Genomic DNA, 14,870 nt, shown 5'->3' on the forward strand with positions numbered 1-14,870 from the left:
ACAGAGATGAACTGCCATTCTCACCAGAGTAGATGAAATAATGAAGTAGGCAACCATCCCTGGACTGACTTCTCCAATACTGCAGGCAGTGCAGTGGCTGCTGAGGATCCTCCTTTGGCTTCTATTTACATTTTGATTTCTTATATAAAACATAAATGAAAGCAAAAAGCAAAAACCCCAGCACACCTGGCCATCATTTCCTGTAGGGTAACTGTGCTGTAGTAGCCAGTGGTGGATGGAACACTAGCCGCTACACTCCCGCCCCCTCCCCGCTCTGCCGGCCCCACAGTAGCAGATATTGAGTATCATTAAGTTCCAGAGTTAAAGCCAGGAGCGTTGCCATTCACTGCTCCACTAGGCTCCAGATCCACTTGGTAGTGGCCTTTGCCCTGGTGGCCTCTGCTAGCGTGCAGGTTGGAATCCACAGAATACTGATGCTCATGATCCCGGGGATGAATACATCTCTTTAGCATGAGGTAGTTTCCCTCAGTTCTTCAAGGCTTCTTCTCCCCAAGTTCATCTTTGTATCCGACATAATACTCCCTTTTAATTCAAGACTCCTTCCTCTTATTCAGCTTTTCACTAACCTGAAGAACTTTTCAGTCTTTATCCAGTAGGAGAGAATATTGATAGCTTTCCCCCATTTTTGTCAGAGGAGTGTTCTCACATGGCAACCCTCTCACTTGCTGGTAATACATCTCACAATTGGGCATACCTTGTTGCAAAATCTTAGATATTTAACTTCTCTGGATTTTTGGCTTTCATCCTTGTAAAGCGACTTAGTACCAGGGCTACACAATGTGGACACGTACTTTTCATGAGGTGTGGATGCCATCCAAAAGATCCTATCTTATTTACAATACACTCTCAAGTTATTGATCTTTATAGAACAGGTACATAAAATTACAAGTTACTTCTCCTTAGTAAAATCTTGCTGGGAATAGGCCGAATGGGTGATTTGTGTTTCACATAATCATGACTAAAATCTCTTGGCTAAGTCAGTCATGGAAATAAGGGAACAGCTCCGTGGGAACTTTATGACAGGTTAATTCAGGTGTAAGACTCATTCTACTCCCACTAGACAATGTCAAGCAGGAAGACAGTACTATATTAGGATACCTGATCCCAGACAGTAAACTGATCCTTTTAAACTGAAATATAGGTGGGTATCCTTGCTATGACAAAAGTTGTTAGCAAGACTATTTGTATTAAGTAGTCTAAACAATCTGACACTGAAAAGTACAGTGAGAACCATTAGTAACAGTTCTGGTTTTCAATATTGTAGCTGTGGAGATGTTCTTGATATATACTAAGATATATATTTCAAAGGCTATTTTGTGGTGGCTGGGGAGTCGTATTAAGTCTTCTACATCTTTTAGTCCCAGATACGACTTTCTGTGATAAAAGCCAAATTCCTTAAACAGACCAAAGTCAATGGGTCATTGTAAGGATCTAAGGCTGAATTAGGCTTCAAACTTTTGTTTAGCCAGAAAATGAGCAGGATGGCTAAGGTAAGGTGCTGATCCCCAGAATTTGATCATCTTATTCCAAATATTGTTCCATACTCAAGTTTTTTTCTCCATTTATAACACTGCCTCTTTAGAGAATAAAACTCAGAGCTGATATTATACAGAGAGGTTTGTTTCAAGGACTCCAAATGCTAGATGCAACTTTGTGGTCAAGGTTATTAGCTCTAAGCCCAATTACTATAACATACTGTATGATCTCATTTACATAAAGCTCAGGAAAATGCAAACTAACCCACAATGACAGGAGAGCAGTGGGTACTTGAGTATGGCAGAGGATGGGAAGAGGCATGAAGAAACTTTTGGGAAAAGAACTTATGTTCATTGTCTTTATGGTTTCATGCGTGTACCCTATGTCAAAGCTTACCAACTGTACACCTTAAACACATGCAGCTTATTTTATGTCAATGACTCTTCATTACAGGGCTCTTTTTTTTAAGACTGACTATTCAGTAGTTAGGAAACAATCTACTTGGATGGCCACTGCAAAAAGAACACACTACATTTTGTTTAACATGCCAAATGACCCATTCTCCTACCCACTGAGGCCATACAGGAGGACAGAATGTAGCAGGAGTTTTAGGGTAAGCTGGAAGAATGAAAGACGCAGAGCGAGCCACTCCCCTGAAATATGAACAGCCTGGGCAGTGGGCAGGGCCTGGCTTTCAACCTCCGTACCCAGACATCTATTAGAGAATAACTAAGACTCTTCACTCAGGCAGTCACCAGCTGTACATCTCAGATTTATGAGGCAGTGAAAGGAAGGAAAAACAAACACTGATTAAATTTTAAAAATTTATTGTTTTTCTTTCTCTTTCTTTTGTTGCTGTTGACTTGTTCTTGAGATGGCGACACCACCAGACAGAACGTATTCTTGTGTCCAGTGCCTGTGCAGGGCTACAGTTCCTTGAAAGCATCAGGGCTTGCTTCAGCTTTCCTCTCCTGCCTCACCCCCCATTAAGTCAAATGATTTCCACATTTTTTAGTAATATAGTTAGCCCTGTAAACACTTTTTTCCATTCTCCCACCTTCTGTTTTCCTCTCTCAAGTCTATGGGTAAAAAATTAACAAAAAAGGAAAAAAAAACTAAAAGAAAAAAGTATCTGTATCCCACTCACCCTAATTTTGGCTCTTCTCTCCAAAGATGACAATCCAAGGTAGATTGGAAGTGGACTTAAAGAGATTGAGTAGGGTCAGAATTGGGGTATACATGAATTTTGGCCCTGGCAGGTCCTAATATCATTGATGTGACCATGATAAAAAGCAGAACAGGCGCCTTGCTTACTTCTCCTTATGTGAACAACTCTAAAGGTGAGAATAAACAGTTGGGACCAGACACGAGGAGAAATTTTGACTCACTTTCATTAAAAGAGGAAGGGGAAAGGAAAAGAAGAGAGGGGAGGAGAGAAGGAAAGGACAAAAGAAAACCTTAAGAGATGATCCTGCCCCTTTCCTTCCAATTGCAGCTGTTTAATTCATTTGAATTCCCATCTTCCCTAAGTAAATGCTTTTGTTTCACAGACAGTTCTGTACTTGTATTTCTCTGTGTGCACACATGCGTGCTAGCGTGTGTGTGTGGGTGCATGTATGTAAGTGTGCGTGTCATTTGCTACCAGGAGAATGTTGCAATTGTAGTTTCAGTTTAGTTTTCCTTTTTTTTTTCTTTTTTATTTCCTTAAAATTATTTTTCCTTTTAGAAACAAGTTCACCAGGAAACCAGCTCCCCTCCCACCACGCTGGACAGGCCACAGCCATTTCTCTAAACAGCTGATTCTTCCTCACATCCCCAGACAGGAACTCGGCAGGGTGGCCTTGGAAGGCTGCAGTCTCTCCCTGTCTGGCGGGATGCCCTGGTGGCGGGTGAAGGCCCCTCTGCCACAATGGAGGTTTCTGATTGTGGGACACAGTCTGGTTTTTGTTTTCTTCCTGTCTTCTAATTAAAAAAGACATTCCTGACAAAAGAAAGAAGACAGTCAATTAACTGTGGTCCGGGAGATGGCAAGCACGTCATAAAGTCAACCACAAGGCAGAAATTTCTATACCTGCTCCAGTACCTCACTCTGGCCTCTGATGTAAGAACTTCAGTTTAAAAACAAAGGAAAAGTAGTAGTTGGATTTTTTACCTTGTGATTTTAAAGGAGCTACTGGTTTAATGAAATACTGTCTGCCGTTTTCCAATTCTGAGTGTGCTCAGGGGTAATATGTAGGAGTAAGGAGTAGCCAGCAGATCCAGGCTGCCCACTCCAAAACCAAACCCGGAAACCTCCATTTAAGTCTGCTTAAATAAATACTGGGGTTTCATGCAAGATTTTATTTTGAAAGAAGGCTCTGCCTACTAAAAAAAGGTTTAAAAACCATTGATCTAGACTTTATGTAAAGGGTACTATGTAAAAGCTTTAAGTAGAGTGGGTAAAGGTGAAGATTCTGACACCAGAAAAGTGAACTGTGGGTCTATCAATTACTGACTGTGGCATCAAGCAAATTACTTAACATCTTCAAACTTCATTTACAAATTTCCTCATTTGTAAAATGGAAATAATAATAGTAACTAATCCAGAGGACTGTGTGAGGACTATCTTACAGTTAGTATATAATATGCTTTGTACATGATACAAAGTACTTAGGATAGTACCAGACATGCAATCAGGGCTCCATAAATGTTAGCTATGAATACCCACAGCTATGCACAAATAACCCTATGTGCATCAGTATTAGCTATTCAGACACTGCAAAACTTGAGCATTCCAAATGATATTACTAATTAAAAAATCAAAGTTTAGAACAATTTCTGGTATGGGAGGTACCACTGAACAGCATCTTCACCCATAAAGCGTTTAATCCCAAAACCACCAATGAGAGGGCTGCACATTCATCAAGAATTACCTCCAAGAAGGATAAATTTGGCTTAAGACATCACAGAGTGGGCTTACAGGAGAGCTGCCTTTCTTCTCTCAGTCAAGAAACAGGCACCCAGATCCCACCACTCGGTCCTTCCCTCCCTCAGCTAAGCTTCTCTGCTTTACTTTGGAATCAGAAAGTCCATGGAGAAAACTGATGATGATCAGGGGCTAGACAAATAGGCCAGCTCCTTTCCTATACCTCCTGCCTCGGTCAAAAACCTGGCATTTTAGTGTTAAAATTACAAAAATTGGTAAGAACAAGCCTCTTTGCTCCTCAAATCTGAAAGATCAGTTTTAGGAGGGCAGTGCCATGTATCATGGCTTTAAGGCCAGCACTGTTTTCACCAAAACAGCCAGGTTGAAAAGTACTCTCATCTGTCACCACACATACTTACCATTCTGGAAATATCTGTAAGAAGAGGAAGGGAGGAATTTTTTAAAAAAGATATTCTGCAACAGTAACTTTCTTATGGGGGTGAATGGCATCCACAACTCCAGCTATAGTACTAGTCCCATGATGGGCATTAAAACCTGTGCCCACCCTCAAGTACTCCTGACAGCCACCACTCACCTGGGTGACAGGCACAGAACAGGAGTGTGAGCTATCGAAACAACCTGGTGAAGTCTCGCAAGGCCCAGCAAACTTGTTTACATTCCTCAGCACTAGAAAAGAAAAGAAAGGTAGGTTGGTCCCTGCCTGATAAGAAAAGTATATACACTGAAAAGCAACCACAACTTTGAGGGACCCTGAGAACTGTCCCAGCTCTGCTCCTGACCCAACTTTTGATCTTTCTGTAACTCAGGGGTAAATATTAACTACTGTATATGGGAATAATTATAAGCTATGTGGCCCTTAAAGAGTGGGCTTTGGAGAAAAAATTGCTTAGGTCTAAATCTTGGTTTCATTGTGTCTTTGAGCAAGTTATCAATCTGCCTCAGTTTCCTCATCCATTATCTACCCCACGATGTTCTGAGGATTAAATCAATTCCTGTATGTAAAGTGCTTTAGGATAACAGAATAGGAACAAAAGAGCATTTGACAAATATAGGCTGCTGTAACAATAAAACTTGTTTGTGGGACTTCCCTGGTAGAACAGTGGAAGACTCTGCACTTCCACTGTAGGGGTGCAAAGTTTTGATCCCTGATCAGGGAACTAAGATCCCATATGCTGTGCGGCCAAATAACAATAACAATACTTGGTTAAAGTCCTTGATAAATCTAAGAAAAGTCAGAACCCTCAAAGTAAAAAAGCAAGCATATTCACCTAAGGTGGATCATTTTAACTCTATGAACTGAGCTAACTTAGGTACCCTGGTTTCCTCATTCTTTTCCAAAAGCAGATTTTGTTTTAAAGCCCAATTCAGCAAGTAACTCTCAATCAGTCTAGTTGAACAGGCTGCTCAAGATTTCATGCTGTGGGAGGAGAAGGGAGAGGAGAGAGGAAAGGGTTAAGGTATGAACAAAGGGAGGAGGAGGAAGCTGGTCTTGGTCTTCAGGCAAGCACAGAGATGCCTAGGTGGTATGAATAGCCCAATATTCATTTGACCCTGTTTTTTCAAAAGGCTTCCTTTGTCTAAAGACTGTCACCAAAAAAACCTGTTGATGCCAGCTGCATTCTTTTCTGCCAGTCTTCATAATATGGTAACTGAACACGAGGCTCAGCTAAAATTGTGGAAAACAAAGCATATTCAATTAATAATATGCTCACACTATGTGGCACTCTCTTTGGCGCTGAAAAAATCAGGGACCACAGCCTATAGCCTAGGAGTCAATGTCAGAAGAAAGCTCTCTCCTTCCTGTAATGGTTAAATGTCAGAGCGGGAATCACTAACCGTGATCCAGCATAAAAGAAGGTCATGAGAGCCATCACCTTAAGTGCCTACATCTGGATTCCCCAGCTATTTATTATAGGGTCTGAAACATCACTAAGAACTTTGATTTAGATTTCAGGACTTGATTAAACAGAAACTTTCCTCTAGTCTCCCTCCATCCTAAAAATGTAAGGAAATTAAAGAAGATCTTCTAGTTTTATGGAAATTCTGCCATTTGCCCTGTGAATTTAACATGTTTCAATAAAAGCATAACATTTCTCTATTTCCAAATTAACACTGACTCTAAGTAGGCAGCCTTGGTGAGTGAACCCCTATCACGCATGCTTCTGAAAGTCATGAAGGAGGAAGATATGTAACTCTAGAAAAGTCACTGTGTGGTGTGCTACTGTTATTATAAGGGACTAAAACAACAGGAAAGAGAGAAACTCAGGATAATGTTAGAGCCCCAAATCTTTTGTGATCCTAAAGCCTTACATGTTCTTCAATTCTACCCTTCTTCAGCCAGAGATCCTGGTTAACTATGGAAAAGAAATGACAACTCCATTCTTAGCCTCTTTCATGACACAAGAAAAAGTACTGAAACCCAAATACAAGTACAGGAGAACTGTGCTGAGACAGGGTGAAATGAGGTATAGTTAGTCTCTCGAATCAGCTCAGCTTCTGCCCCGAATCCTGTCAGAACTGCTCTGCTGTCAGGAGTTTTAGTCAATGTTTAACTTAAGTGTCCTTGGTGATTAAGTCCAAAGAAATGGATTTAAAATAAATAAATAAAATAAAAACTTCCTTAAAAACTAGAACTATTTTCTGTTTTATGCCTCAGTCCTCCTGGCATTTAATATTTTGGGATTGTTTTAATTTACACTTATTTATTTATTTATAGTCATTAATTCAAAATTGCCATTATTTTTGTAGAATTTTCTGACTTCTAGTCCCACCATCCTAATCCTTATCCTTTATTTATTTATTTTTAAATAATCAAAGTAGAGTTGATTGAAAATGTGGTATAATTTATCCCTCGCTCAACCCTTTCCCCTTTGGTAAATATAAGTTTGTTTTCTATATCTGTCTGTTGTTGTTTAAATATGTTCATTTGTGTCATACTTTAGATTCCACATAATGTTATTTGTCTTTCTCTTTCTGACTTTCTTTACTCAGAATGATAATCTCTAGCTCCTTCCATGTTGCTGCAAACGGCATTTATTTCATTCCTTTTAATGGCTGAGTAGAACTTCATTGTGTATATACACCACATCTTCATCCACTCATCCGTTGACAGACATTTAGAGGTTGCTTCCGTGACCTGGCTACTGTAAATAGTGTTGCTATGAACACTGGGGTGCATGTATCTTTTCAAATTATAGTTTTCTCCAGATACATGCCCAGGAGACTTTCATTGTACCTTTGAGTAATTTCATGGTCACTATTCCTCAAGCCCCATAATCCCAGTAGTGTGCTGAGAAATGTAGCTCTTTTCATCTGATGTGCATATGGAAAGTAATCAAGCTCTAACTACTGACTTCATTCAGAAAGAAGACACCCCCATACCGGCCTATTCTAGTGTCAGGGCTTTGTATTCCTATCTTCTGACCTTGAGATCCTCATGCAAGTGACACTCACAGAGTAAGTACCAAGACAAGAGAAATGGGAAATGACAGCAAAAATTCTTCTGGACATGCTTAGTAGTATCTGGAAAGCAAGAATGATATTTCAGAATGAAAAACTCCAGTTTTCTTCAAGTTGGCCAGCTAAACATGCCAGGGAATTAATTACCAGTACATATGAGAAACAGGCTTGGACTTGCTGAAATGAAACGGAACCAGTTTACCCTCCCTGCTAGGATGGCAAACAAAGCAGCATGTTGAGGCAGGAGTAACAGGACCTTAAAACCAAAAGGGAGACTGAGTCATGTGTGGAACAGAAGGTTCAAGGGCAATACACGCACTAGAGAAAGAGAATTACTAAGAGGAGGTGAGCAATTTCAAATCCTTTCTCTAGAACCTCAATATTACCTCTTACTTCTGTTCATTTCCCACCATATGTCACAGCCTGCTAAAGGAGGAGCTGTAAAACTTGCTTAGCAGTAAGAAATCAAGCAGCCCAGGTTGATAATGTATCTTATTTTCCTGTATTACAGGACAAAGATCACAGATATTTTTGTTTAAAGCGATGCATTATTTGGGTTCATATTCCTAGCCTCAAGATTTTCCTTACATTATGGAATGTCCATGACTTCTATTTCAGACTTATGCTGTATTTCTATCTATCATGTATTAGTCTGGATGAGGAAATGTGAACTTGGTAGAGACTTATTCCATGTGTGGGTGGCTGCCTTAGAGCTGAGGGAGACATGCTCTAGCTAGTTTTGCAAGTACATAATGACATTCTGGCAGGCTCTTTTCCAAGAAGAGAACTAACATTCACTGATCACCTACTACGTGCCAGATCATCTTTAAATTTCTACTTGGTATTTCACCATAACCCTATAAGCTAGGTATCACTAACCCTATTTTACAGATAAAAAATTTCCTGCAAAGTAACAGTAAGTGGCAAGATTCAAACCAACAGCCTTGACTTTAAGCCCAGTCCTCCTTTGAAGGTTCTCCCCATTCTCTCATTCGCCCTAATCTAGGGCCAATACGATCCTGTCCTTCTAAAGAACAGCACTGGATAAAACAGAGAAAAACAGAAGCAGAGAGAAACAACTGTTATACTTCTTTCCCCTGAGACACCTTGTAGGTAGAATACTACTTCTACTGGGAAGATTCATAGTTTAAAAAAAAAACAAAAAGAGAGAGTTTTTTAAGGTTATCCAAATTAGTATATGACTCTCTACTAGAGAGGAGATCTCCTCCTTTGGCAAAATATGTCATGAAGGCAGTCACATGCTATTTTTAAGTCATGCATGTCACTTGATCTGTGGCCCAAAGTCAGTTATTTCTGGGACATGAAGTTAGGCCACTTTGTAAACTACAAAAAGTAATACTCAAAGATTAGGGATTTTAACATTAACAAAATTATTGGAGACTCTGGGGAATGAGAAAGTAAACTATTTTTGAGAGTAACAAGAAATCAATTCTCACAAAAAAAGATTAACATTTAGTTTTATCTCCTTTTAAAAACCTAGGTCTGGTTTTAATTGTAAAAGTATATATATACTATGCTCATGAAAACAAAAAACAACAAATAGCACAGGTTAGGAAAATCTTATGTACATCTTTCCATAAATTTACTACTGATTATTTGTAATAAAGTAGCCTGTGTGTGTGTGTGTATATAATAGAACAGCTTTTAAAAGTACAAGTTGGTTCATTTACAACAGCATGAAAAAGAGTAAAATAAATTATAAAATGTGACTGAAAGAAATTAAAGACACCAATAAATGGAAAGACATCTTATGTTCACAGATTAGAAAACCCAATATTGTTAAGGAGTCAATGCTATAATGAAGTGATCAACAGATACGATGCAATCCCAGTCAAAAATGCCAATGACATTTTTTTGTGGAAACAGAAAAACCTATCCTAAAATTCATATGAACACAGTTCCCCCTGCTGTGCTGGTATTCATGGTGGCGAGGCAGCTGACCTCAGCAATGTGTACACTGCTTCTTTGGCCTTTATTGTTGACTCAGTACTATAAATTTTCTGTTTTGAGTTTTGTAACTTTGTAGTATTTTAGATAATGTTGTGTTTGTACTACTTTGTTGTGTAGAGTAAAAGGATTATGTTGAATAAACCTAGGATTAGAGTCCAAAAAAGAAATCATATGAAATCTCAAGGGACTCCAAATAGCCAAAAACCTCTTGAAAACAAACAAACAAACAAAGTTGGAGGTCTCAATTTCCCAATTTCAAAACTTATTACAAAGCTATAATAATCAAAACAGTATGAGACTGAAATAAAGACAACCACTGGGATAGAATAGAGAGTCCAGAAATAAATCCCTTACATATAAATGACTTTCAATAAGGGTACCAAGACCATTCAATGAAAAATGGACAGTGCAGGGAAAACTGCAAAAGAATGAAGTCAGACCCTTAACATACATCACATACAGAAATTATCTCAAAATGAATCAAAGACCTAAGTGTAAATCCCAAAACTATAAAACTCTCAGAAGAAAATATTGGGGAAAAGCTTCATGACATTATATTTGGTAATGATTTCTTGAATGTAACACCAAAAGCACATGCAACAAAAATAAAAACAGATATGGAGAAATTAGAACCTGTGCACCACTGATGGGAATGCAAAATGGTATAGCTGCTATGGAAAACAGTATGGCAGTTACGCGAAAAAAAAAATTAAACACAGAATTGCCGTATGATTCAGCAATTCCACTTCTGGGTATACGTCCAGAAGAACTGAAAGTGGGGTCTTGAAGTAATATTTATACACTCATGTTTATAGCAGAATCATTCACAATAGCCAAGAGGCAGAATCAACCAAATGTCCATCAAAGGATGAATGGATGAAGATACAACATATACATACAAGGGAATGTTATTCAGCCTTTAAAAGGAAGGAAATTCTGATTCCTGCTACAATGCTGGATGAACCTTAAGGACATTATGCTAAGTCAATCGCAAAAGGACAAAAACTATATGATTTCATTTTATGAGTAAAGAGTCAGACACGACTGAGCGACGGAACCGAACTGAAACTTAAGACAGTAGACCAATGATTATTAGGGGCTAGAGGAAGGGGGAGAAAGGGGAGTTGTTTAATAAATATACTTTCAGTTTTGCAAGATAAAAAAAATTTGGGGTTAATTCCGCAACAGTGTGAATGTAGTAATACTACTGAATAATACACTTAAAAATGGTTTTAAAAAAGTCAAGACAGTAAATTTTGTTTGTATTTTATCAAAATTTTAAATCAAAAAAATCTTAAGTGCAAATTGGGTTATATGATAGTTTTTTCTCCCTTTATATCTTATATATATTTTCTGTATCATCACATGTATTTTTTTCCTTTTTCTTTTCCACTGTTACAAACATTACTGCAATAACTCACTTTTGGACCTAAAATCATTACACAACTGTATGAATATAAGCCATTGCCTAAAATTTAGTCAAAATTCTAAAGACTAGACAGAAAAAGAAATATCAGAGCAAGGTTAACACAGAGTTACAAAATCCAGTTTAAGCTGCTGTTGTTAATACTATCAAGAACCATAAAAGTCACGTAAGTTTGAGTCAGTGATTATTTCTTAAGGAAAAGAGTCAAAAGAAGTTAAAGGCTAGATATTAAGTATTACTCATAATACTAAAAAAATGAAAATTAATAGAGGCACTGTAAGGAAATCAATGTCTTACAGCTATAAAACTGTAATTAGGAAGACTACGTAGCTATATTTAAAATGTTTATGTTTACAGTAAGAAAAAAAAACCAACCCAACAAACCCATACATGTATACTTAACATTTTAACTAGGTTGTAAGCAAGTGGCTCATGGGACTAATGTGTCCCAGAGAGAGGTTTCGTTTGGCCTGCATTCAATTAGAATTTGCCTATCTTCTAAGTTAGGCATGGCAAAAATTTCCCAATCAGTCTACATCACTCCATAATATTTTACAACCACTGGTTCACCTAGTCAGACACCTGCATTCTTGACCCCTGAATATGGATAAGGGCTGGGAAGGACTTTAAAAGATACAGATTTCCTGAAGGATAGTGAGCTGTTCACTAGATAGCATATTGGACCTAGATAGCATATTGAAAAGCAGAGACATTACTTTGCCAACAAAGGTCCGTCTAGTCAAGGCTATGGTTTTTCCAGTGGTCATATATGTATGTGAGAGTTGGACTGTGAAGAAAGCTGAGTGCCAAAGAATTGATGTTTTTGAACTGTGGTGTTGGTAAAGACTCTTGAGAGTCCCTTGGACTGCAAGGAGATCCAACCAGTCCATTCTGAAGGAGATCAGCCCTGGGATTTCTTTGGAAGGAATGATGCTAAAGCTGAAACTCCAGTACTTTGGCCACCTCATGCGAAGAGTTGACTCATTGGAAAAGACTCTGATGCTGGGAGGGATTGGGAGCAGGAGGAGAAGGGGACGACAGAGGATGAGATGGCTGGATGGCATCACTGACTCGATGGACATGAGTTTGAGTGAACTCTGGGAGTTGGTGATGGACAGGGAGGCCTGGCGTGCTGTGATTCATGGGGTCACAAAGAGTCAGACACGACTGAGCGACTGAACTGAACTGAACTGAACTGAGTGAGCTGTTCAAGGCACTGTTGTTCTCTTGGAAGACACAATGCTTCCACTTACCTATTAGGATATGTTTGATACATATGAACAATAAAACAGGCACACATGGTGGTATTTCCCCACAGATTGGTTCCCAACACCAATTTGTGCAATTCAAGAGTTAAGAAGACACAAAATTTTAATTTATAAAGGTATACACACAAAAATATTACTGGGTATATTTGTAACTAAGATGATATAAGAAACAAAGATATTCTTTCCACATACGCCAGCTGCTGTTGATCACTCACCTGGTGACTTGTTTGTGGAAATCTGTAAGTTGTTTGTGTGTCACTGTAACGGCTCCCCCTGTTGTCTCCTTTGGCAAACCTTTCAAAGAATTCTCTAACCACCGACAAAAAGTCTGTACAGAGAAGAAGGATAAGCATTTTAAAAGGAGGCAGGGCTTACTCAATTGAGACCCTACAGGTAATAACAAAAACCCACAAGTTTTCCTTCGTAGCATTAGTGCTCCACTTGGAAGTAAATAAAGGAGTTAACAGAAGTACTGTTTTTGGCCTTCCAACCTACTGAAGGTTGGAACAGTCTATAAAGGCATGCCCAGGCTCCCTTCAAGGGGGCAGCAGACATCAGTTCAGATGAAGCCCTCTACCTTGGAAGTAAAGTCTCTTCTGGATGAAGTTATTATTGTTTCTATCATTAAACTTATGCAATATTTTAAAAATCAGACTGCTGCCAAAAATCTTTTGAGCTTAGAGATCAAGGGCAACCCAAAGCAAAAGTTCAGGTACTAGAAAGAGCAGGGTCAAAAAGTAAAACAAGTAAACATTTAAAAAAGTGTATATACAAATATGAATCCAGAATCTTAAGGATTTTAAGGTCATTTCTCTCAGTAGAAGTCACATCCAGTCAGTTCCTTTGTGATAACTGCCTGGTCTTTGGGTTAAGAAAATTCTATCTTGTTGCTCCTTTTGTTTTCTTTTTTGGCTCTAATTTTTCTTCATGTCTTTAAGTAGGATGTATGCTTTGGTCACAGTTTTTAGCTGTAAAAGAACTTTTTTATACCTAAATTTTTTACATTATGTGTTTTTCCACTATGTTAATTTATGATCACAATGGGGTTTCCTAGGTAGCACAGTGGAAAACAATCTGCCTGCCAATCCAGGAGACACAAGAGATGTAGGTTCGAGCTCTTAGGTCAGGAAGACCCCCTGGAGAAGGAAATGGCAACCCACTCCAGTATTCTTGCCTGGAGAATCCCATGGACACACACGCCTGTGGACTACAGTCCATGGGGTCGCAAAGAGTCGGACACAGACTGAGTGACTAAGCACATGATCACCACAGACTAGACCAAAAGTAATATTCCACTATAAATGTTTAAAGTACCACAGAATGCTCGAAGTGTTGCCTCCAAGGAAGACAACACACCACTTAGACAGAAACAAGCAGAGGCAAACAGGAAGAACAAACTCTTAATTGACAACATTCTGGCATCCAAAATGACCCATAAGTTAACCACAGTATCCCCCGAAAAAAAACACTACGAAACTAAATTGTATACTGTCAACTAATATAGGACAAAGGAGATGAGAATATCCAAAGTAGGAAAGATAGCTTTCTCAATAAACAATGCTGGGATAGTTGAATATTTTCATGTAAAACAAAGAAACTAGACTCTTACTTTTCACCACTCACAAAAAGTAACTCAAAACAGGTTAAAGACTGAACACAGACCTGAAATCATGAAACTCCTTGAAGAATACAAAAGCCTAAAGTACTGTGACATAGGTCTTGGTAATGATTTTTTGGCAACGACACCTAAAGCACAAGCGGCAAAATAAACACAGGAAACTACATCAAACTTGAAAGCTTCTGCACAGAAACCATCAACAAAGTAAAAAGAAAACCTAAGGAATGGGAAAAAATATGTATTTGTGAGCCATATACCTGGTAAGAGGTTAGTATCTAAAATACATAAAGAACCAACCCACAGAAGTCTAGCAAAAAACCAAATAACCCAGTTAAAAAACGGGCAAAGGACCTCAACAAACGTTTCTTGAAAGAAGATACATGAAAAGCCAACAGATACACCAAAATGCTCAGTGTCACCAATCATAATGGGAATGCAAATTAAAACTATAAAGACATATCATCTTAACGCCTGTTAGAAAGGTCATGATCAGAAAGATAAGAGATAACAAAGGCTTACAAATTCAACGTTTTTTGTAAAGTTAAATGTATATAATAAGGTTTTTGTTACCTGGAAACCAAATATATTTATTAAAAAGTAAGAGCACAGAAATTTTATTTCTCTTATCAATGACGTTTGGAATAAACTTGTCACGCCGCAAGGGCTCAAAGAGTACTTTTTTGAAAAACAAAAATACTACTGTAT

General features: G+C 38.4%; 1 protein-coding gene across 4 annotated transcripts in view; it reads right to left on the minus strand.

Moving 5' to 3' along the window:
• Positions 1-2,307: 2,307 nt before the first annotated feature.
• TNPO3 (transportin 3) overlaps positions 2,308-14,870 on the minus strand; it is a 111,366-nt gene continuing 98,803 nt past the window's right edge. For all 4 annotated transcript variants that reach the window (XM_070788138.1, XM_019959055.2, XM_019959056.2 and 1 more), the window contains 3 exons: positions 12,763-12,875; positions 4,998-5,089; positions 2,308-3,478 (listed from right to left, as the gene is read on the minus strand). In XM_070788138.1, coding sequence (XP_070644239.1) covers positions 5,029-5,089; positions 12,763-12,875 — 174 coding nt within the window. In that variant the 3' untranslated portion in view covers positions 2,308-3,478; positions 4,998-5,028. The remainder of the gene's footprint in view (positions 3,479-4,997; positions 5,090-12,762; positions 12,876-14,870) is intronic.

The sequence above is a fragment of the Bos indicus genome, chromosome 4 (assembly GCF_029378745.1).
Source record: "Bos indicus isolate NIAB-ARS_2022 breed Sahiwal x Tharparkar chromosome 4, NIAB-ARS_B.indTharparkar_mat_pri_1.0, whole genome shotgun sequence".
NCBI lineage: Eukaryota > Metazoa > Chordata > Mammalia > Artiodactyla > Bovidae > Bos > Bos indicus.